We start from the raw sequence: 26,012 nt of genomic DNA on the forward strand, positions 1-26,012 counted from the left end.
ACTTACCATCTTGACTGCAACTGTGCAGGGAAGTTTCACTGCAAATTATTCTCATGGTTTACCACCATTCCCATTAAAATATTTATATATTCAATCCAGTTTTTTCTTCTGGTTATTTGAGCTTGTATAAATCTGGGCTATCTTTGTACTGCCCAATGTTTGTTTTGTTTTTTAACTCCATGTTTTTTAACATCATTCTTAAAGACTCTCTTTGGTAGACATAGGTAGAGTTCCCTGAAATGTCCACAACTGAAGTGTGTTCAAAAATGACAGCATCTGAACCAACTGCTATCCCACTGACAGGGGAAACCCTAGTGTTTGCTGAAAATAGCTTCATGAAGTGTATCTGCTCCACACTCAGAGACAGTCAAATAGAATTAAAAATGAAAGAGCTTTTAGGAAATTTTAGGCAAGACATACACAACTAAAGGAAAATACCCTTTTGCTCCTGTGTAAGTGGAATGAGTAGGCAGGGCCTACTCTTAAAAATGGCAAAGATACAGTTTAGGGAACATCTCCATGAAGAGGAAAAAGTGGGCTGGCATTAATTGCTGTCTCTTCCAAATCATGAACTACAGTTCTGAAACTAATAAGAAATAGGATCAAAACCAACAAAAGGAGGTGATTCTTCCTTTCCTTCCATGAAACTGTACATGAATGACTCTCCTTGTCAAAGAAAATAAATGAAACTGCAGATGCAACATTACAGGGGTTCAGGGGAAAAGGGGAGAAGTAATCTCAGCCCACTGACAAAGACAATAGGTCAACTGCATCCTCTGCCAAAGCCAGTGTTGCCATTATGATGTTTGATCCCTCCTCACCTTTATAGGAGAGATGAACTTAAGCTGGAAACAAGCGAATTCAACATCCTGTTTGAAGAAGACCTTATTTATTACTTTTTCTTGTTGTTCTGACCTTCAGTTAATACCTCTGGATAAAAGCTGACATATAAAACTAACCTTAAGACAGAAACAACATCATGATCATGAAAGCCAAATTTCTGCATTAGAACAAGCTGATGAAAGTGTCTTAAAGATTAATGAAGCTTAAGAAAATAAAGCTGCAACTTTTAAAACTGATTTAAAAGACTAACTTATATGTACAAAGGTGGTTTAAGTTCAAAACCTCCCAGAACAACATGCTCAAGCATTATTTTTGTTGAACAAAACAATGAAAACTCATCTCTGCACATGTTTAAAGATTGTATTTTAATCACGGACTGAAACAGAATGATTTACAAAACTGATGGTTAGATTTAAAACCAACCACTACACCTTTCTGTGGGAATATTTCCCCCACACCCTAGCAGATTAGGGATCCAAGTGAAGAACAGAGCTGTTCACGTTTGCCTTTGCGACTGAACAGTGATTTCCAGGATGATGACTGATGCTGCAAGAATTTGCCTAGGATGCTTTTCAATGCATTTTATTTACCCAGCTGAAAGTGACTTCTTCTAGGGAAGCCTGCTGGCTTCATCAGAAATCCCAACCATCTTGCAGCTTTCTGTCCAGAGCCTTCTCTGCAGCTCCTCATCATATGCTACATCAGCCGACTTTGTCCTTTCCTCATTGTAAAGGTAGCAGCCACCAGCTCCTTCCAACTCAGGCGATACTGCTGCATAGATGGTTGTAGAGGCTCCCTCCTCTGGAGTCTGCAGAAACAAAAAAAAACCCAAATTAAGTGAGGCAGGTAGAGCAGAGGAATTATATTACCACCATAGGAACTTATCTGTGACAAACATCTTCCTTAATTTTGCTTAGCACTTCTGGCCCTTATGCAAACCCAAAGCAATAATTAGAAAGCCACTTATTCAATTGGGAGAGTCCATTTCTTCAACAGTTCTATCTTAAGATAGCTTAAAGCCAGAACAGATATATGGATAACTTCAGTCTATTTTTTCAAGACTTAGTCAGATGGAGCATGCAAAATAATTGCTTAGCTTTCACAGTTAAAGCTAATAAACCCAAAAGCAAACACAAATATTAAAATCCTAGTTTAATTATTCATTTTGCAAGGATGAAAGGGTCTGTGCTCTGTGTTAAAAAGATGAAGGCTCTGCAATGTGTTCATTGTAACCACAATGTCACATGAGCAAAGGATCATGGAAACCATGACAGCCAATTAAGGTTCTGCAATTCAGTCCAAGACAGCAGGTAAATGAGGGAGCTACATTTTAGACACAGCACAGTTATCAGGGTTCTTCTCTGTCATAAAGCAAAATGGTGAACAATCTATAATGTCTGATATACCACAAATACTAAATGAAAATTAATAAGTGAATAGCTTAGAGTGATAACTCCTTTCATCCTGAGAATATGCAAACTTTTTACATTCTGCATTCAGAAGGATCACAGAGCTACCACTGAAATTATTTCCATGGCATTTTTATTCTAATTAAAGGACCTATTTAAAACACAATAATTGTTATGCTTTGCCTTTATGAGTAATATAATTATGATCAATGCCTGCTAGATAAAAATGTATCATTTTGCTATCCTTGCAGTCATTATTCAAGGCATTAACAGTACTGATGCTGCTCAGAGATTTTTCTGCAGCACCTGACAGGATGTCTTTCCCTGAAGAACTCACTTGATGAATGAGACAGTAGCAAATAGGTTACCCAGTGCCTTATAAAAACTAACAAATCTAAGTAATTGGAAGCTTTTTGTTGTGTTTCTGTTTTTCTAGAAAATGATTTTACTATGATATTCTGCCTAAAATCACTTAAAAATGCTCATTTACTTTGGTTTAGTACTCCGCTACTACTACTACTACTTCACCCTTCTTGATCCTAAGGAAAATAGTGCTATTCATACCCAGTACATTATGCAAATAACATAAAAGAACTGAACAATTCTTTGCTCACAGAGTGGCTAATATAATGATCAACTATGAACAGCAATATAAAATACCTTGATATTGTAAAATAGCAGAACAACGATGAATATGAGCATTTGTATTTCATACAACTTATTCTAGATGACAGAGAAAAACAAAGTTTTTCTACATACTCTTGTTCTCTAATTAAAAAAGTAGTGACACAGATAAATCATTACTTCATGTGATGGTTCACTGGACTTCATGTTCCTGAGTTTAACAGCTCTCCAGCACAAACAGGCATAAATGTCAGTATCATAACCCCCAAATCTTCATGACAACAGCTCAGCACTAAAATGCTTTGGAAAAATTGTCTGTGGGTGGAATTTATGTGATTATGTTCTTATGAGCAGGGCTCTCTACAGCCTCGGAGACTGGCCTGTATAGATATTGTTACAGTATCAGAAATAACATGCTGACTCTGCTGATTCAATAAGATTGTCCCAGGATATGCAGAATTTCTCCATATTTTTACTATTAATGATATGCCAGTTAAGTTCCCCACCAGTGGAAATCTATACCAAGAGGGTGGTCAGACACTGGAGCTGTCTTCCTAGAGAGGTGATTGGTGTCCCAAGCCTGCCAGTGACATCTGAACAGGAATTTGAACAATGCCTTTAAGAATGTGTTTTATCATTTGGTCAGTCATGAATTGGTCACTGCTGTTGTAGGTCTCTTTCAACTGAAACAGTCCTATTCTATTCTATTCTATTCTATTCTATTCTATTCTATTCTATTCTATTCTATTCTATTCTATTCTATTCTATTCTATTCTATTCTATTCTATTCTANTTCTATTCTATTCTATTCTATTCTATTCTATTCTATTCTATTCTATTCTATTCTATTCTATTCTATTCTATTCTATTCTATTCTATTCCATTCCATTCCATTCCATTCCATTCCATTCCATTCCATTCCATTCCATTCCATTCTATATCAGATATTTTAAATAAAGGTTATGCACCAGTTGAAGGTGCTTACACACCCACACTGTGACTTACAAGCACAGTAACACTGACCATCCATTGAAGTCAGCTTGAGTAACTTTTCATATGATTTACTATGCTCCTCCCATCCACCATATATAATATGGTGAGTTGAAACTTCTTTGCAAAATTCCTATTTAGCTTCTACCACCTGTTTCTAGAAGCAATTATCTAAACATACAAGGAAAAAAACAACTCTTCACTATATTTAGGAATTAGCCATCACTTGAATTATTCAAGGCTAAGTTAGATGAAGCTCTGAGCAGCCTGATCTAGTGGAAAACGTCACTTCTCATGGCAGAGAGGTTGGAACTATATAGTCTTTAAAGTGTCTTTCAACCCAAGCCATTCTATGATTCTAGGTATTATGGAAATATGATAAGGAAAAAAAGTTTTTCAGTGCAACAGAGAGTGAGTTGCTTGTGTATGACTAATGAATTGCCTTATTCCATCTTCTGAGTGCTAATTAATGATGAAAGTTTTAATTTTCCCTTTCTTTATAATCTATTCATTGTTTTGGCATGTTTTCTGTTTTAATGAAAGTAAACATGAAACCCTGCACCAGCAGTGCCCTGACCATCCTGCTGGGAGGCTGGCGTATTTGTTTTGAGAGGCTGGAAGTAAAGCATAGGTTGCAATGCTTTTCTGGATCTTGTCCATGCCTACCATGACAGCAGCTGCACATTCCCACACACATGGTTGAGACTCTTTCTGGGAAAGCATTGGGTCCACTACACACCCAAAGATCAACTGCAACAAATAAAGACACACAGACACACGCAGACATCCTGTCTGTCCACCTGTGCCTGAGGACCTCTTGGGAAGGGCAAAGCTGGCAACAAGCTGCAACCACTGGAGCAATTAATGTGTATCTGGACAAGGAGCAGGATGAATTGCTCCAGCAGAGGCAGACTCACTCCTGGTTGCCAACTTTTCATTGAAGAGCTTTTCTTTTACCCCATGATAGGCCATCAAAATATGAGTAGGAACCACAAAGCCCTTGGAAAAGAAAACAACCATAAACAGGAGACTACTGTCAAAGCAACACATCTAACCCACCCTTTGATGCCAGTGGCCTTCTAGGAAGGGGAGCACCCAATAAAGAACTGGAGAAATCCCCAGCCAGTGGACAAATATCTTGACCTATAAAACCCCAGGATGTTTGGCATGATGCTCTATACAAACATATGATGAAAAAAACCCAACTACACTACATTAAGGAATTAGCCATCACTTGAAGTGTTCAAGGCCAGGTTGGATGAAGTTCTGAGCAACTTGGTCTAATGGAAGATGTCTCTTTCCATGGCATGAGGGCTGGAACTAGATGTACTTGAAAGTCTCTTCCATAAAGTACTGTACCAAGAGTTCCAGGTAGACAGGAAGTAATAACTAGTATAATCCAAATGGCAGGGGAGGATTCTCTACACATTGCCAGTGTAAAAAAGCCTTAAAAAACAGTAAAAGAATAATATTCATAGGTTCAGAATCAGTAACATTTTGTTCATTAATTGACTGGACTTGTCCTAAGAGAAAGGGATGCCTATAAATTGCACAAAGATTCTTCAGTCTTCAGTTCCTAACATATTGGTGCTAAATTTCTTTTTTAATTGGATCTTTGTTTACAAACTGTTATATTAGCATTCAAGGAATTGTAATTAATGTCTTTGTAGTATACAAGTAAAAATGATTGCTGCTTAACTTTTTCCTAATGAAATTCTGAACCTGTATTTCCCTTTGCATTTTATAGTATTGATCACAACTTTTACTTTCTTTTTCAATTAACTATATGTTTGTCTTCAACAGTAAGTAAAGGTCTGATTCAAAGTACACATCTTTACTCGTTAGATGTGTAAGCTGTGGAAGGAGAGAAAACATAGCATGCAACCAGCTTATTTAAGCAAAATGTAGCCTACATAAAAATGACATTATTTTGACACTATATATTCCTAAAGAAAAGACCTTTTACTTTTTACAGAAGCTCTGATTTTTATCTTTTTTTTTCTTAAATATTCATCAATTATAACTCATTGACAAAGAATAATTTTCTCTCACTATGAAATGGAATATTCTGTTCTAGGAAAACTGGGACAAGTGCTAAGAGGGTTTGTATTTTAATTTTGCTTTTTTAGGACTTGCTAGTTCATGCATTTTGATTAATGCAATTTTCAGGGGCATATAATTTTGTCCGTACTAGGTGAGGTGCTAACTCTTGCAAAATATGTTAGCTAGCAATAGTCAGTTCCTACAGCCATGTTGCCATGAAATGTTACATCCTTTCCATTTGTCTAAAACAGAAGCAACATCTTAACTCTAGAAATCTTATGTGTTATCAGTTACACATGATGGCTTTGTGGTACTTTCCATGATAATCCATGTACTCATCCACTTCCACCTTCACCTGAACTCACAGCTCAGAGTCCAGGGTAGACAGTGCATTATGTTCCTCAGAAACCACAGAAAACTGGACAGAAAAATTAATAAGCTCCTACAATTCCTCCTCTGTAATCCCTTCATTTTCTCAGTACCACTTGCAGCAATTACCAGCAAAGAGTGACAACTGTTTTGTGTCTTAACTGTGACAAATAGACAAATGCATATATGTCTATTTGTATTGGCTAACAGAGTTGGCTATATGATTGAAAGGGCAGTAGTGATACAAGCCGTGGTATCAGGGGACTTATGACTTTGGAATAGCTTCCCCTCATCCCACTCAATCAGAAAATTATACTTGATTTGTGTTTCATTAATTCAGGGTTCTGCCATCTTAAGAGATTATAGGAGAGAAAGCTGGGCACGGAGGACAGACAGCAGCTGGCAGAATCACTCACACGTTTTGAGAGACATGCGCAAGGGGTCAGAGAGATCTGCACACAGGACTGCCTGGTAAGCTGGAAGATCACTTAATGATGAGAAAAAACATGTTAAAACATAATTTGTGCTGCAGAATACATCAAGTATTGATGGAATAATCCTCATCATCAACATTAGGTAGACTGCTGTAGGAACTCTCATCAAAAGCGAGCTTATAACACAGGTCTTAGCTCATGTACCATTCATTAAATCATGCACTTTTCAGTTCATGTGGAAAATCTAGGCATGAGCTGATGAGTTAAAGGAGCTTACAGATGTTTTTTGGTTTGGTTTCCTTTTTGCCAGGGTGTTGATGGTGTTTGCTCTGTGGCTTCGCTTTTTTAAATGAATGAGTCCCATTAGGCTATTACTGGAGGGGGTAATAAATTCCCTGGTTCCAGCTAAGAAAATGCAGAATGCACTGAACAGGCCATCTTCTGGGCATCAGTACTCAAGCACTTTTGCTTGTGTTCCTTTGCCTTTCTCGACGGTAATTATTCTGATAATATTTTTTAAATGCTGCTATATTATTGACTTGCTTCTGTACTGAAAAATTCTGTACATGCAGAGTTTTCTTCTTTTTCTGTCTTCCTTCAGGAAAGACAATGATCATCTGTGATACCTGAACAGTACTATGCATATACACTGTATGGATCAGCAACAACAAAGAGAACATGAAATTAACGTTAGCTGGTACAGCAAAGTCTTCTACTTGGTGGCAGCTAGTGGAGGGCTGACACCCAAGTCACCCTCAATGCACTGCTTGACTCTCAAGAACAAAGGAAAACACAAAACATGGAATAGTTTAAAAAATTTCAGAAACAGAGTAGCTGGGATTGTGTTCCCATGAATATTACAGCAAACAAGCTTGTGAGAAGCAAATTACTTTGTTCTAGAGTGCACTGATTACTATAATCTGTGAACCACTGAATCATCTCAAAGCCAGGTGTCTTGGGAAGACACCAGGTTACTTTCTGCTGCAAGAGTCCAAGGTGAAATAACAACAGCTGCTGTAGAGCCACAGCCTCCAGGTGAAGACAGGGGCTATGTGTGCTCAGTGTGCATTGTGTAACTTGCACTGTCTAGACCTCCTAACAAGATTGCTGCTTTGAAAATTCCAGACAAAAAGTAATCCATTGAAATACTGAGTGTGAAGAAAAGGCTAGAAAGAAAACCACGACACAGTGTGTGGACATGTTCAGCCACCTTTGATAAATAAGGCTGCAGCAGCTGACTTTATATCCTGGTGAGACCAGGGGCCAGGACCAACTGCTGGGTCCCTAGGAAGCCAAAGCTGCCAGAGAACTGTGTCAGCACAGCTTTTCAGTAATCTCTGACTTCACTCAAAAGCCCTGGTTTCCATCTGCATTCTCTCTTTGCTTCTATTCTTTCATATGTAGCTTGCAATTATGCTATTTCTATGCAATTTCTGCCTTGATAATAGACTAGAAAGATATATTTTATTGAATATAGTTCTCCCTAGATATCCAGTCAGCACCACCAAATTAATTTCTCTTCAATCTCCAACTTGTGGGAATGAGAATTCTTTAATAAATCCACTCCATAATAAATTTCTTCAGATTTTGTCTTTGAAAGAAATAGCAGAAATGGCTCAGTTAAATTGTGAAGCCTTTCTCCTGACAACATTGTGGCCACAGAGAAATAATTTCTTAATCAAATATATAAATATATAATAAAAGAGAAAACTTTGATGAATTAGGAGCACAAAGCAATTTTTACACTAAAAATGCATCAAAATTTGGAAGGAAATGAGTTTTTATAATCTGAATAATTCATGACTATTTGGGGAAAAAGAAGTTTTCCCTGAGCACAAGATACTGAAAGAACAAAAGCAGACACAGCTGGCAAATAGACACAGAGAGTATCAAATCCCAAATCTCCTTTTCTTTTGAAAGCAGATTTTCTGGAAAGACCTGAAAAAAAATTCAGGTACACAGAAAGACTGGGAAGTCTCATCTCATCTTCACATCAGCTCCTGCATAGGTGGCTGGGATGCCCATAGATAAGGCAGACTATGGAAGAAAGGAACTGTCCTCAAAAGACTGTCAGGGTCAGCCTGTTGCTCAGGGAACCCAAGACACAGGCACATGCCCAGGTCCAAAAGCCTCATTTCCCATGAATCTTTCAACAGAGTTGGCTGTAGAAGGTTTTAATTGGTTTTGTGTCAGAGATACACCTCCTGAGAAATCTGTTTTGCTGAAAAATGGTCAAGTAGCTCTACTCTGAAGCATGGGGTGAGTCTTGTTGCAGATTCAAAACATGAGCAAAGCTTTACTGAAGAAGGCAGCTGCCATGACTCTGAACCCTCTTATTCTAAAGCAGCTACTTCAGTATAAGCAGGTGTGTTGCTTCTGGCTGGGGCAGAGTTAACTTTCTGCAGAGAGGCTGTTTTGGATTTGTTCTGAACACAGAGTTGATAGGATAGAGATATTTCTGTTATTGCTGAGCAGGGATTACAAAGCCCCAAGGCCTTTTCTGCTTTTTACTGCCATGCTGGCAAGCAACTTGGGGTTTGTGGGAGGTTGGGTAGATGTCACAGATGTGACAGGTGATCCCAAGTGACCAAAGAGGTATTCCAAACAATATGACATCATGTTCAGGATAGAAAGTGGGAGGGTAAAAAGACGGGGGGATATTTGGAGTGATAGCTGTCATCAACACATGTGATGGGCCTCAACTCTCCTGGAGATAGCTGTCTGCCAATGGAAAACAGAGAATCAATTCCTTGTTTTCCTTTGCCTGTGTCCATTAAATTGTCTTTATCTCAACCCACTAGTTTTATACCTCTTACCCTTCTATTCTCTCCCCAGTCCCACTGGTTAGGAGTGAGCTGCTGCATGGGGCTTGGCTGCTGGCTGGTGTTAAACCACAACAGGACATCATGGGTCATGTCAAATAACACAAGATATTTGTGTTCTCAGGCAGCTGAATGAAGCTCCTTTTGGCTGGCCAGCTTTCTGGGCTACACTGAAGAAAACAATGTTGATTTCAAGGAGCAGCTCCAACAGTGAACTCACTTGTAGGTAATATAAATAATAACATATATGGAAATTATAAATAATAATACATATAAAAATAATAAAATTATATTTTTGTCTTAATTTCAAACTTAATGTCTCTCAAGTTAGAATTGCAATATAATATTGGTGATGTGAGCAGGACTGTTTGTGGATCCATATTTTGCATTTTCTAAGATATTGAATATATCACTAAAAGAACAATATTCACTTTTAAGCAATTTTGAAATAGGAACAAGAACCCAACTTTACATCACTGAATTTGAGCAGGGACTTGAAACTTTGGGTCAAAGTCATTAATCATGACTAAGTCCTTTATTCATTTTGTCAAGTGCATTGAGGAATATTACTTTGCCTGGAGGCTGATCCCTAAGCTTGCTCTGCAGCAGACAGCGATATCTTCAAAGTCAGAACTGAGATATCACTGCAGCCACTGAAATCACATTACACTTGTTACCTCCCTCAGCTCGGTAACTGTATGCAAAATTTGACAGATAGGAGCCTGCTGCCCCAGACATTGCATAAACATACGACCAGAGACACTCACTTGCTGGAACATCCAGTCTCTAGGAAATAAGACAGGCAATAATAGACAGAGAGAACTGAGAAAGTACATGCACTTTACAAAATACTGAAGCCTCTTCTGGGAGCATAACACTCTGTCTGGTTAATGAGTTCTCTGGAAACCAGGTGATGTCCTGCAGCCACCTATTGCTGAGGATGCCTGAGTTAAATCACTGAGAATTGTCCTGGATATCCTCACTTAATCTGGAATATTCTGCAACATTTCTATTCAGAGGCCCGCTAGAGATTTATTGAAGCAAATGTGCAAGTTAGAAGAGATGAGGAAAGAATGAGTCTCCAAAATCCTAATCCTGATGCCTTGTGCAGTAGGCTGTAACTCCTGTGTTTCTAAAGGAAAACACACCATTTATTTTTTTATTCCAGCTTGAATTTTCATTGCATTATCTTACACAACTACATAGGTCAGCCTTAGTTTCTTGAATTCTTTCAAAGAAAATAGATTTTGGCAATCAAAATCTATTTGGAAATAAAAACAGAAAAGCACAGACAAGTATTTGAAGTGGTAGCTGCATTTTTACTAGCCCCAGAGAATAGGAGACACAGCAAGGCTCAAAGTGCTGAAGATGATGCTCCTGAATCCATATACCTCTGAACAATTTATTACCTGCCTGCTCATGAAAATTAAAATATCTTTGCTGGCTTCTAGTGGAAACATATATAAAACATATATATAGGGGACTATATTGTAGCCCCCTACCATCATCTCTACTTTTTTACTTACTGTTTAATATTTGACAACTTATGTATCTTGTTTTCCTTTGTTAGAAAATAGAAATTGACACATCTCCCACTTCACAACTTTCTTATAATGACTGTTATTTATTTTTAAATTATTATAAGAACTCAGCATGGGCATAGAACTCCTAAATATTTAATAGAAAACCACAATATAGAAAGCCTTTATGAACTATGATGAGATCAAAAAGCAAAAAGCCAGACAAAATGAAATAACCCAAAATTACATAAGCCAGCAGCTATTTCACACCCTCTTCTGTTTTAAATTGCTACAACCCCCATCTTGCACCCCAAACAGCAGCAGGACTATTTCCAGCTGTGGGCTCAGCCAGGTGGAGGAGGGCTGGGAGAAGGTGGTTGCCAGCCTTGGTTTCCCAGTGGAAGCACTTCCTGAAAACAGACAGTGGAGGTGTGAAAGTGCAAATCCTTTCCTGGATCACCAGGTAAGGTCAGCAGAGAATACTTCTCCCCTGGGACTCAGGTAGGCCATATGCCTGCACTGCCAAAGATGAGGACCAGAACTAGTGAGGTGCAAAATCTAACTCAAAATTACTACAGGGTGCTACATTAATAGCATGCAAGATGAAAATATGTCTGGGAAGATGGGAGAGATGAAAGCAAAAGTACACTTTCCCCCAAATTTCTTAGGTCTACATTGCAGTGGCATGCTAGCTGGGCTGTAATATGTCCTGCTGATGGGTCTGCTCCACACAAATCTCCTGCATGGATGAAGACCTTTACCTTGCAGTGCTTATCCTCAGCCTGAGACTCAGCCTTTGTCTCCTTGTCCCTGAGCTGCCAGGAAGAAAGCAGATCACCAAATACCATTGTTGCAGTTCAATCCCAGCTGGCAATTAAGCCACTTACTGCCCTCCTATCCCCAGTGGGATTGGGAAGAGAGTCAAAAGAAGATAAAATCCATGATTGCTCACTACCAACTGACTGAGGCCCCCTGAGCAGCAATCAGTGGCTCCTGGCCAACTCTCCCCAGTTTATACACTGAACATGATGTTCTGTGGTATGGAATATCTCTTAGGTCAGTTTGGGTCAGCTGTCCTGGCCATGCCACCTCATGGCTTCTTGTGCATCTTCTCACTGGCAGAGCACAGCAAACTGTAAAGTCCTTGGCTCAGTGTAAGCACCACTTGGTGACAGCTACAACATCAGTGTGTTATCAGCATTATTCTCATACTGAATCCAAAACTGTACCAGCTGCTAAGAAGAAAAGTAATTCTATCTCAGCCCAAACCAGAAGAGAACTGTCCAAACAGAACCAGAACTGTCCGTGTCCCAGATGCTTTGAGTTTCTGGTTTTTATAGAGTTATTGTGCTTAAATAATAGTTTCACAGTGTTCCCCAGATTGAGAGGAGAAAGTCCAATCTGGAAGACAGATAAAAGTGGTGGGGAAGGAAAGAATCTTATTCTGGAAATTTGTTTCACATAATTCCAGTAACATACCCTAGTAACATACCATAAAGATGGGAAACGAGAAGACCAGACTTATTTTCTACAGTTATTTTAGTGGAAGATGTAAGTGAGAGTAGCTCAGATTTTCTAATCATATCTTTTTAACAGATAGTTAAAAAGTTTTAATTAGTTAGTTCAAATAAGTAATTACAGATTTTACATCCTTGATTTTGCCCAATAAGCTCATGGTTTTTCTGTTTAAGAAATAAAACCCTTGAAAAATTACAGTTCTCTTCATTTTAATTAAACTCTATTTTATCAGGAAGCAGCTTGTAAAAATAAATAAATAAATAAAAAGTAATCTTGTGAACAGAACTACCATTTCCCATTTTCTATCACAATACTATCAGATTGCTAAAGTCATAAAATAACAGATAGATTCTGAAACCATACCATTATGGAGCTGTCTATATAGCTTACCCTTTTTTTCCCAAGAGAAGTTCTGAATTTAAAGGCAAAGGCTACATTCAGTTGTAAATTGGCATATCTGAATGCTTATTAACCAACCAGAATCAACTTGTTTTTAACAAAATAACCAAAAATGCAAATGTAAAGGATGACTGAATCTGATTATTCAAATCAAGTTTTTTGTTGTGTAGACTGAAACTGAGTTTAAGCTCCGTAACTTAAATCCTTTTGTTTAAATCAATCAACCCCAGGGATCTTCACTATCTGCAAAGGAATCTATTGATGGCTTAAATTCAGAAGAGACCCAAGGAACATGTATAACTTTAGACAGGCAAGGAGCGCCATTGATTTCAATGAGATTAGTCTCTCAAGCTATATCAGCGAAGATTTGAGACATCGTATCTTTAACTGCAGAGCTCATTAGACAGAGAGAAAACATGCAGACCCTCAGCCACATAAATGATTCCCAAGGTCTGAAACAGAAGTAAAAACTTTCATCTTGAAGACAATTATTCAGGAGTTTAAGCTCATCACATTTAATCAACCAAATGGTCTGAAAGAAGGGCAGCCTGGTACTCATAATGCAGAGGAGGGTATAAGCCTGTGGGGAGGTGATATTGTTATCAGTATTATCAATATTATTATTATTATTCATTTTCAGGGGCTCTAAAGGAAAAATAAACATCAGTTCCAGTGGAACAGCTAAAGGAAAGCATGAAAATGCATGTACATAAAATTGCTAACTACTGTTAAGTCGAAAGACACAGATCTACTATCCACTGAAATTTTCAAATTTAATATCTAGGCTTGGAAACCTTAATTAAGGTAGCAGATGGACTAAAAAAAAAAAAAAGTGTATCCATTGCAAAAGCCAGGATTGAACTTGGTGACAGATGTGGTCCTTGCCATGTTCTTTTTTCCTTTTCTGGATGACAGAAGTCACAGCAGAGGTGTCACATTGCTGTACAGGTGACACAGTATACCCCGTTCCTGTGACTACACTGACTGTCCCGGCTTTTGTTGGAGGAAGAATTGGTTCAAATTCCAAAAATGAGATCCATAGAGAATGATCAAATCTCATTAACTGAAACAGGACAATGGAAAACTGGAAAGAAGAAAACCATTTACACCAAACCCTTTTACACCAAACATCTTTCCCTAGAAAACTATCAAAAAACCCCCAAACAACCACCCAGCAAAAATAAATGAGTTGTAAGGCATGAATGTTAAAAAGCCCAGCAATCTTCCTGAAAGTTTTCTTATTCCTTTTATTTCATCTTCAGGTATCTCCTGTCTCTGCAGAATTTCTGACTGGGGTTTTGATACTGGGTTAATTCAGGGCTTGGGTAGCCATGGCCCAGAGGCTTGCTCTTGCAGAACGATTGATAGACAAAATAAAACAGCAAGAATTAACCTTTTCTTTTCATTAAGCTCCCCAGGAGAGTTCCTGTTGCACTGGAATTCATAGGGCATTTTGACATAAAGGTTAGAGCACTTGTTTAGAATGGGAAACAAATACCGTGAGGTTTTATGGCTTGATTAGTACATTTTAGTGATTCATCTGGTGCTGAAATAATTCACTTTATTTAGGAAGCACATTATTGAACTATGCTCTTTGGTAGTGTCATTTTGCTACACACATCCTTTGGGCCTGATAGTTCAATCAACAAGCCCCCGCTACCCCCACTCACTTGAGGTGATACACTGCAAGCAGCAAAGCTCCAGATGATTAAATTTCTGATTCCCAGGAAAAAAATCCAGCTGAATTAATGCAGAACTGTGCTAAGGTTTAAGCAACTGCTTTTAACTCGTAAAAGTACAGGCTGAGGTCTGAGCAGAGCTCGAACACCAGTGCTATCCCAGCCCTCCCCTCTGCCTCTCCTGCCCGCACAGCCGCTTGCTTAAAATTCTGCTCTTCACCTGCAAGTCTGCGCAGCTCTGCAGCCGCCTATTGTTATTTAACGTGTACTTCACAGCGGAATTGAATTGTTCCAATCAAGATTAGTTTCTGTTTCTCTGTGTGGTATGCAAAGCATGTCTGCAGACAAAACTTTCATCCATTTCTCCACCTGCCTTTTCATTGTGCCCTACAACAATCTCACTGACAGTCACAGTGCTTTTTTATTCCCTTTTCTTCACGAATTCCTAAATGCCTCTTGCCAGGCCCTCACTGCAAGCTCACTGAGCGTGGCTGCCACATCCGTGTGCCACTTGCCCCACTGGCTCAGATCCCTTTCTGCAGCCCATATGTTATCTGGAGGAAGAAGGGGCTCAGGGTAGGGGGGCTTCCCAGTGCAGCACCAACAATCAACCTCCTCGGATTCACCCATCCATGTCACTGAGCCCCTTCAGAAACCAAAAAGGGGTAAAAAGCAGACTTCAAAGCAAAAGCTCTTGGGGTAGATGGTATTTACAATCTGTGATGCAAACAAAGGAGCAAGCCCAAGTCTTATCGCAGTAGAAAAAGAAGAGGAAAATACCATATGAAAACTTGTGAATACATTGACCCAGCCAAATTGACAATTCAGGGGAAATGATGGGTCCAGAAGCAGTGCCAAACCCCTATAGCAGGTCAGGCAACAAGGCTCCTCTTGAAGCAAGAGTGGTGTTACACTGGTTACACAGGATGTTACACTGCTGCACATGTGGGGCTGCAGAAAAGGATTGCAGGCGAGGCCGGTCCCCAGCCACCATCATCAGCCACAATCCCTGCTGCTGCTTGGCCCTTGCCAGGGCACAGGACAATCCTGCAGCTGGGGGACAAGCTGCAAAACCCCCTTTACTCTGCAGATCTGCTGAGCTGATGTGGCTATAAGGATGCCACAGTCAAAAAGGAAGGGTTTCCAAGCAGCACAATCTTTGTATAAAAATAACATAAACTGGGTTTTATCAATTGCATAAACTCCTTGTTGTCCAAAACAAAACTGACCTTTGCTTTTAAATCTGTTCAATAAAAGATGATCCCAACTGATTGTGAACTTTGCAATGTCTGTAACGTGGTTCAGGGAAAAATACATTTAATTTTCCTAATAGCTGCTGACAGTCTGTGAAACAAATAGTTTTAATTATTTTCTCCTTGGTGAATTTCAGCTCTCATCATTTAATCAAAAAGTAGCACATTACCAACAATTGAGATTAAACGGAGAGACATACAGTAGGGGAAACAGGAAATTACATTAGCACTAAACAGTGACAAATATGTCCTTCTTATTGCACCCTTGTCCTGATACAGCAGAACATTTACAATGTCCTGATTAAAAAACCCTTTAAAACCCAAATGAGCCCTTTAGACTTTTCCCATTTATCCTGAGACTTATGGCTAATGAAAATGTTGATGTGGTCTCTGCAATTAAAAAAACCCATAATCTTAAGGACTCTTTTCACTTGTTGATGAACAATGTACAGACCTTACACATTGGTGTAAAATAAGTGTTAGTCATTTTTTTACTGGCACTACTGATGCATGAAAATAACTACACAGCTAATCAATAGGTAATGACTGTATTTCAGGAGTAATGCTCTGTTCAGAGGAAAAAAATGACTGCAATTCACAAACAATTATTGACATCATGAAGCACATGAATCAATGCCCACTAGAGATCTGCACGTTATTTAAAATTTCTTCACCAATATTTGTCTTTGTTCCTTAGTCCCAGTGTAATGTTTCCTGCCTGTTACACTGTGAATTTATTAAAGTTTAGTGAGAATATAGTGATGACAACTAGAATAAAACGTAAAAGCTAGATTTCTGATGGATAAATCCAACTACTAGCAGCAGCATGACTATTACCAGAACACTGTAGCCATGGGATTCCATGCAAAGCTCTTTCTTGCAAAAGACATTTTTTGTCACAGGATGATCAAGACCTCACCTCTTAAAGGTCCAGTATAATTCTGCTGGAATTCAATTTTTTTAAGTCTTCCTCATTGTGTTTTCTGCCTCCAATGGTTTACTGCTGAGAGCAAGTGGAAGGACATGAGGTGGCCAGAGTTGGAGGTGGTGTGCCTTACAGCCTACTGAAGTGTACCAAGGAGACAGATTTATCACTGGCTCCTACAGGGAACCAATGAATTCCCACTGGCCTAATTCTCTAAATATAGCCATTTGCCTTGTTTTTATTGTTACCTCTGTGTAGAGCAATGGAAAATCATGAAACAGTCCTAGGTACAAATCTGAATTCTTATTTGTTCACGCAGGGGAGAGAACAACACAGCTGTTCTTCACATGCATAAACAAATATCTGAGATGCACAGGCCAGTGAAGAAGATGATTACCACTGGCTCTCACATTTTTTCTTTTTGATTCACATGTGGCTTGAGACATGGCTGGTTTACAGCCTGATATGATACTCCTTGAGGTTTTAACTGCAAATCAGTTCTGCCTAGCCCAGAACAAACATCTGGTCCTTGCTTAGAAAATGAATTGAAACAACATCATGCCTGCCATCAGAGCACAGCTACTCGAACATCTGACAACAGTTACCAGCAGCACCTGATGGGAGGGACAGATTTTCAAAAGAATACATGCCCAGCTGTGACTAGAAACATATTTGGGTGTCTTGCTACAGCTCTGCATAAGAAAACAGCAATCATTTTTAATTACTAATGTAATAAAATGAGAAAAATAAGTTTGGCTCTTGAAAAATCAGGGACATTCCTCTCCTAGTCTAAATTAATATTATGAAGAATTTACAAATATTGTCAGACGACCACAGCAGAACAAAAACATGACAAACAACAGACATAAGCACTAGGAGAAATTCAGAGAGAAAATAGCACTAAGGTACACATCTTTACACAACATGTTTCTCTAAGGGAAAATAGATACCTGAGCCAAATATGCTCTTTAACTCCTTCTCTGAAAATATAAACTCATTTCCAAAGAGCTCATTCTGGGTAATTTTTTTTCATTTTATTTAGGCAAGCACAAGAAATCATAAAGATTGAAAATTGTCTCAGCATACACCTTATTTGCAAGTAGTAGAGAGCTGCTCAATCTCGTAAAGCTTACTTTTGTGTTGAAAAGGAAATAAAATCTAGACAGTACTCTGGCTGGAGCTAACTGCTGCTACATTAAATAAGTACAAATAAAACTATTTCAAAACTATAAATTATGAGGTAGGCTCAACGAAATAGAGATGAGAGCATAGCCCAGAATATATTCACATAATTTAAAAATAAACATTAAAAATGTATTTATGGGGTGATGAGCAGGAAAGGAGCTGCTCTTCCAAAGCTCTGAGCACACAGCCCTGCTGGCTCCTGGTTTTCCAGTTTAATTTAGAGAAAAGGTTACAATCATCGATCTCATTCCACGAGTTGTCAGAAAAGCCAGCCCTATGTATTTCATCATTAAGAAGCCCCACTGAAGAGGTGTTTTAAGCATTTGCAATTGAGGTTAACTGACCACTTGCTAGCTGCTCTGTAGCTCTGCCCTTTCTTCTAATTCAAAAATATATTAACTGGAGGACAATTGCAGATGTTCTCATTCATAACCTACAGTGACAATAACAAACAGCAGACCAAATTAAAAGGATCTTGCAGTCTCCCAAAATATTCAGTGCTTTGCAATTTGTTATTTATCTATCCTTCCTAAAAATTCTTAGGTACTGCACATGAGTAAAGCTGAGTGGATGAATATTATTGAAAACTACATAGTAAAATCTGTTTAACTTGTAAGCCCACAGAAACTTACATTTTTAGTTAGTATATGATTAAAAATGAAATTACATTTTATTAATATATTTTTGTTTATTAAGAAGTTCTACATTTAAAAGTAAGTAATATTTTTTAACATGAAAATTATCTAATCTCCACAAATTTAAGCAAAGGGACTCCAAAACATAAGAGGTACTCCAGTCTCCTGAATTTTAGGTATATCTATTTTTCTCTCATATAGGCACTAAGTAACCATCTTAATCATTGCAAAATTCTGTAAATAAATACTGTCATCCAAAGTTTTACAGAAATACAAGTTGATTGTAAAAACATGTAAAAACAAGAAATAAAATTATATTCAAAAATACCTTCTATCTACCACACATAAAAATAAAGAATTTTTTTCATGCAAGGAAGATGCTTACATGAAGAAATACCAAGTATAGTACAAATGACCCAGCAACGTGGTGTTTACATCAGAAACTATGGAGTGTTTAATAATTCCTTGAAGTGGAAAAAACACATGCATCTCAGTGACATGATTCATTGACAGATATTTCCATCGTAAATATAAGGGAAACCCTACAGGCTGCTGACAGCAATGAAAGGTGAATGAGAGATTACTGAAATACAGCTAAATTGCGGGTATCTTGAGACCTATGTTTCAGTTCACCACACCATTTATTTCTTGACAGTTCAAATTTTCTATACAATCCAAAGGATTTATTTTGAAATCTAGACAGTCATTCATATCAGGGGACAGACTTTTACCCAGTCTTTTGGAGCATTGACACATTTTAGCTCTCATAACAGGTCCATGACCTGTAGTCTGCAGTAGTCTATTGCTCTGATTTGAAAGACCCACCAAGTAAGATCAAGCACTCAGTTTTGACTTCCCCATAACATCACATCATTGTTCAAATTAAAAAGGCCAGAAGACCAGAAAACAAACAAACAAACAAACAAAAAAGTTGGTTTTGTTTGTTTGTTCGTTTTAATTTTAAAACATAGTATAATTTCTCCATAAGAAAAATATGGCAAGTAGCAGTGAAAACACACTAATTCAGGTCAAGGAGAGCTGACATCACAAAAGAGGATTGCAATAACTTTCCTTCCCTTAGAAAAAATCCTGACCAAACTCTTTTGTGGACATTTTAGAAATGGAAATCTTTGTCTTTCTAATTCTGGCTAGTCTAGTCTGGACACTCAGTTGGATTCAATATCTCAGGTGACTTCCAGTATGATTATAAGGCTCCCTAACACTAGTCATCTTGAAGGAGCTTTAGATGCAAACCAGGCATGGGGGAAGACCTCAAACAATGGCCTTGAGCTGTCTTTGGAAACGAGAAGCCGTGGTCTCTCATTCAAGGGTCACACCGTGGCCCATGGTTGCCCAGCCTCTCTGCTGAGGGGTCTCTTGAGCATTGACCAAACTGTGAAAAGCACTGCTGTAATGCAGGTTAGATATCAACTACATGGCTATGTCAGTTATCTGTACAGCTCCATTTGCAATTTATCATGGCTATGTTGTTTTTAAGAGCATGCACAGATATTTTGACCAGGACAATAAAAGATTTCATTTCCACTGAAGGCTCTTCAGGCTGATCCATATATCTGTCATCTTCCCTTTTTCTGCTGTAACCAAAAGCAAGGACTAGACTGTTGGACAATTCAACACAACTCATCAGCAAACTGGAAGAACTACTGTCAAGAAAGGCAAGGATGGAGGTGAGTGCAAGAAATAGCACATCTTCACAAAAGGTTTTCCTAAAGGAGAATTTTCTAGATGCTCAACAAGTTCAAAATCAAATGGACGTTTCTTGGAAAATCTTCACTTTTGTACTCTTATACTCTTTTATATACTCTTACACTGGATTCTTTTTTTTTCTTTTCAGCACGAAAACAAAGCAGGCAAACCTGGGGCAAAAAATAAAGGATTCTAAATAGAAAAAGAATTCAGAAGCAACAATCCATCTTGGGACATCTCTGAACTAATTTTGCAGATAACCTATCAGCTGATCTTCTTCTCCAAAACCTATTTAAACTCCATCACAAATACAAGACTCTTTTTATAACTGCCACACTGTGGGAGTCATTCCCAGAGTATGATTCCAAAGATTAGAAACAAGTTTCTTCTTTTTCCTTATTTCTTTCTCATTTTCTCAAAGTAAATACATTTCCAGTCACTCCAATTAATTTTTGTCTTGAGTAAATTGTTTCCCTAAAAGCATTCTTAGTCCTGTTTGGTTAGAGACTATTGCTAGATATCATGATATAAATTGGCAATAAAAAGAAGAAAAAAAATTGCCAAGAACTTCTACAGAGTCAAACTGAAACCAGCTCACAAAAGGTGTGTTGTCTTTATGGTAAGAGTGACAGCACTGGTTCCAACCTTGAGCAGAATGGTACCTGCTCACATCTACAAAGCCTAATGACTCTAATACTGCAAATTCTTTCTTTCCAGCCAGGAGAGTGTGTGACAGATTGTACATCAAAGGTACAAGACTGCTTCTGAGCACTGGAGGTACTTTATAATTCCCTTGGCTCCTCTGAGTAAACCACTGTGAAGTGACCTGGAGATGACAAATCCAGGTACCTGACCACAAAAACATTTCATATTTTATCACTTTTTCAAAAAGATGGAAATAATGACACTAGCAATTTGCCTTTAACCTAGAAGTATAACAAGTGGGTTGAAACTTTCATGGGAGAAGTTGTACTCTAACCAAGATACTGGGTTATAGATATATTTTGCAGTGAAAATAGTGCTTGAGGCTTGCCTTACAACGAGGAGAAAAAAAACCTCACCAAAATTAAAACTGAGCATTAAGTGTATATAACATAATATTAAAAGGGTAATTTAAAAAAAAATAAAACAAAATGAACCCTGTGTAAAATGCTTCCTGTCTTCCAGATCATCTTGAATGGATTTCCAGCAACATCAGCTGAACCTAGTAATATAAACATTTGAAGTACTTACTACCTCTGGAGATTTGCAGGCCCTCTAAAGCGATTAGGGTTCAGTGTATCTGTGCCAGCCTTAATCCACTTCCTGAGATAACAGGCATATAAAATAGGACACATGCGCCACAAACCTAAACCAGGCAAGAAAAATAAAAGGCCAGCCCCAGATCAAGGAGAACCTCTAAGGATCAGGATCAGACATGTCTTACATGCTTTACAAAAGAACAGTACTCCACAGAGGATATGAAATCAAATCAGATAATCCTTGGTAGAAGAATATGAAGTAAGATTCAGACCTAGATGCTTTTATGTTCAGATCTTATTTACTTCTTTAGCAAGTTCTGATTAGTGTATTTTGTGTAAAGCCACTGATGAAGTACCACAAACTTCATGATGATGGAAGTCATCATTTCATGTGCAAAGGAAAATGGGGACCTAAGTTCTTGTTACTGGCTGTGATGCATGAGAGTTGTGATAACTGAACTCCTCTCCGAAAAATTACCAGGCTACATTCACAGCTTGGGCAGTTATAAAAATAGCCTTTGTAACTGGGCAATGTACAGTCCTGACAGAAAAAACAAGTATACTGCCCCACAGTGTCCTTCCTACATAATTTTTAGAATCAAAAAACAGTTTAGGTTGGAAGGGATCTTAAAGATCACCTAGTTCCAACACAACTTCCATGGGACACCTTCCACTATCCCAGGTTGCTCAGAGTGCCATCCAACCTGGCCTTGAACACTTCCAGGGATGAGGCATCCACAACTTCTCTGGGCGATCTGTTCCAGCATGTCTCCACCCTCAGAGCAAAGAATTTTTTCTGAATATCTAATCTAAATGTACTCCTTCAGTTTGAAGCCATTTCCCCTGGTCCTGTCACTACATGTCCTTGTAAAAAGAAAAGTTTCTGTCTGTCTTCCTTGTAAGCTCATTCCAGATATTGGAAGGCCACCATGCAGTTTTATCTTTTCCAGGCTGAAGTATCCTAATTCTCTTTGCCTTTTCTTGTAGATGACATGCTCCATCCATTTAATCTTTGTGTCCTTCCTCTGAACTTGCTTCAGCAGCTCAATACAATTCCTGCGCTGGGGAGCCCAGAGCTGGATGCAGCACTCCAGGTGGGAGGCACCCAAATATACTCACAGTCTGTATAAGTTTATTTTCAACACTATGAGCTCCAAAAACAACAAGACAGCTTTTCTCTTTCTACATTTTTAATCTTCTTAGGATAGTATATGACAAGTGACAGACTGTGGAAGACTGAATTTTGTATCTTAAGCTTGGCAGGCAACAACACTGAATAAGCCTCTTCCTGAGTATGCCTCAGCATACTGCTGGGATGTGACACGGCTGGGCTGGGGCTCACAGCGCCTCTCACAGCAAAGCCTGGGAAAACAGGCCTGCCAGGCACACAGCACCAGCTCTGGCCCTTGCTATGCAGTCAAAAAGCAACAGGTACACTTAATTGGGTAAAATATTGGTAAGACAGCAAGTTAGGCTTGTAAGTTGTTGGTGGCTAGCTCCAAGAATGATGAGCAGTTAAGAGACATGGGGAGCAATGCAGTTTTTCAGACAGTGCCTGAGCCTAGGACCAGCAGCAGCACCCCCTTCCTATTCCAGAGATAGAAAAGTAGGTCAGCAGAATGGGGCCAAATAAATACCACTATAAATCCCATCTCTGATAAGCTGTCCAAGTTCATTCTTGTTTTATTGCACATTGCTCTGGTTTCAGCCAAATCCTCTTCTGCATATGTTTTATATTTCCTGCAGAGTGTCTTGTCTGTGGCAATGCAACCCCTGTGGTTACTTCCCCTTTTCCCAGTGCTGAGATGGCACCACACAGATGTAGTCATTTGCCCTAAAGAGACTCACAATTTAAACAGAATGCTTAAATATGTAATAATGTACACAAACCACTAGCTCTTCAGAGATTAATGATGTGCTTGTGCCACATCTAGTATCAGTTTCCTTGTAGGAAAAATGGGGACTAGAGGCACTAAACCAAAGTCTCTTCTTGTGTTTACCTATTAAAATCCACCAAATCCCAGGTATTTAGCTCAAAACATACTAAGAACAAAAAGAACCATATGAACTACTATGATACTCATAGTATCTCAGTAATCTTTCCAAAATGCAACACAGAAATTTGTGGCTTACCATCATGATCATTATAGTCATAACTAATGTCAGAGCTATTATATTAAAAATATGTGTTTACTGTTTCCAGATTGTCCTCAAGTAGTAGATGGTGCTTGCTTCCCATGGTTCACTCTTGCTGCAGACATTAGGCTATTATAAATACATGCAGGGAGTACACATAACTACCCATGTAAATGTACGGCGATATCTGCATGATAAACTGTGGAGGCACACTATGGATTGCAAACACTTACGAGAAATACATTTCATAAGTAATAGGGATTTCCTCACCCAGGGCTGCTTTAGTAAAGGCACACAATAGATTATAAACATACATGAGAAATGCATTTCATAAGTGACTGGTATTTCCTCATCTGTAGCTGCCCACGAGCTCATTTCCCACTTTTATGGGAAATGGTCTAACACCTGAGAGCTGCCATTTGCAAAACCAGCTTGATAGCAGATAACTTGTGCCCCAGATCTAGGAACAAACCTTTACAGCTTCTGTTCTCTCCTGTGCACATCCAAAATCCCACCATCCTCAGTTCATTTAAAAAAAAACCAAACAAAAACCTAGAAAATTAACATTATGTACCTTAGGAAAGAATTCATCTTACACAACTTTATACAGCACAGATATCTACAGCTATGCTAGTCACCAGAGGACCCCTTTGTCATTCACAGGGATAAACTGGCATTTGAAGGACTTAATTCAGCTGCCCAACTGCAGATATTTATCTTAGAATAAGAAAGGTCCTGTAGTAGCAATGACCATGAGGAAATCACACCTCTGATGCTGGCATTTATGTTGCAGACATTTATGAACCAGGAGACCTGTCAGAGGTGACTTTCAGGCATAGATAGCTTAGACCTCTAGAAAAGGGAATGTTTTCAGCTTCTTGTTAGAACCTGACACTTTATGTCAGCCTTTGAAAACTCAGGAAATCAACCAAAAATTATGTCTGTGTTGTTCATGGAAAAATCTCCTTACTTCACATTGAAAGGGTTTCCAGTCTCCTTAAATTACTGGTAACTTACACACTGTCATAATCAGAAAGGGGGAAAGGAGAGCTTGTAAATCTCAAAAATCTCCTAAAATTATTTTTCTCTGTAGTGAGCAGGGTCTTTAGGCAATGGGGCTCTGCAACACAAATTTTATCATAATCTTTTTTGTTAGGGACACATAACTCAAGAATAGCAAAGCAATGAGGAATTTAAATAGACCATATATATATATATATATATATATATATATATAAATGATTACACAAATATATTAATACATATAAATAAATATAAATAAGTATATATATATATACATACACACACCTGAATATGCACTCCCCACCACCCACTCCTCTGCATCTTTTGATTTTAATTCCAAACTGCTGCTCACCCATAAGCTCATTTGGAGGATTTTCCAAGGGAAGCCAGTGGTCTTTCTCCTTAACTCTGTTTTACAACTCATTCACATGGAAGACAGAAACTGCCTGCAACTCCTGTTCCTACCCTTGCAGAATGGGTCATATTATTGGGGCTGGGATTGTCTCTTCTCTCTTTTGCTCTTTCTCTGAGAGATAAACCGATGAGAAAGATTAGTGGCTGCTCTTCATTCTGCTGCCAGTGGGTTCAAGTTTCCAAGTACTGTTATACTACCTGACCAGAAGAAAACATAATTTTAAGCACATGGTGATTGACTTAGAATTTCTCTAATGCATGAGGAAGAATTACAGTAGTGAGATGTTATAACCTGTAATTTAAAAGAGTATGATAATTGTCTAGTGGAAATTACAAGATTCTCTAATTCCCCAATCTTTCAGCCTCTTTTTTGAGACCTTCACATCAGAGGCATTGAGAAGACCTTCTTTTAAACTGACTCAGTTCAGAGTCCCTGATGTGTGCTTAATCCAAAGCAAAATTATCCTCCTTTTTTTGTGTTTTCTTCATTTTCAACAAGTCTGACTGGGAAAAGATTACCACACAAAGGTATTAATCAAATACTTAGGAAAGTACTGCAAGGAATTGATTGATTGATGGAAAATATCTTTCCTAACTAACTCTGTGGTTTCTGAATATGAAACCAGTTACAGATTACAGGATGATAGGTGCTGATGTGCTAACACTGGTTAGGCTCTTATATTTTCACAATTTCTTAACTGTTTACTTGCTCTCACCCCAGTACAGGAATTTGTATTTTCGGATACAAATTTAAATGCTTTCATATAAAATGAAATAATCTTCCTGGGCTGTCAGGTTAAATCAGCAATCCTCTATCACACCAGAGTTAAGGATAAACCCTTT

The 26,012-nt window shown here is 38.4% G+C and overlaps 1 protein-coding gene across 2 annotated transcripts in view; it reads right to left on the reverse strand.

Annotated features, from left to right (window-relative positions):
- Positions 1-872: 872 nt before the first annotated feature.
- Positions 873-26,012, reverse strand: part of DHRSX (dehydrogenase/reductase X-linked) — a 202,580-nt gene continuing 177,440 nt past the window's right edge. For both annotated transcript variants that reach the window (XM_033513822.1, XM_015625572.3), the window contains one exon: positions 873-1,651. In XM_033513822.1, coding sequence (XP_033369713.1) covers positions 1,454-1,651 — 198 coding nt within the window. In that variant the 3' untranslated portion in view covers positions 873-1,453. The remainder of the gene's footprint in view (positions 1,652-26,012) is intronic.

This window comes from Parus major, chromosome 1 (assembly GCF_001522545.3).
Source record: "Parus major isolate Abel chromosome 1, Parus_major1.1, whole genome shotgun sequence".
NCBI classification, from domain to species: domain Eukaryota; kingdom Metazoa; phylum Chordata; class Aves; order Passeriformes; family Paridae; genus Parus; species Parus major.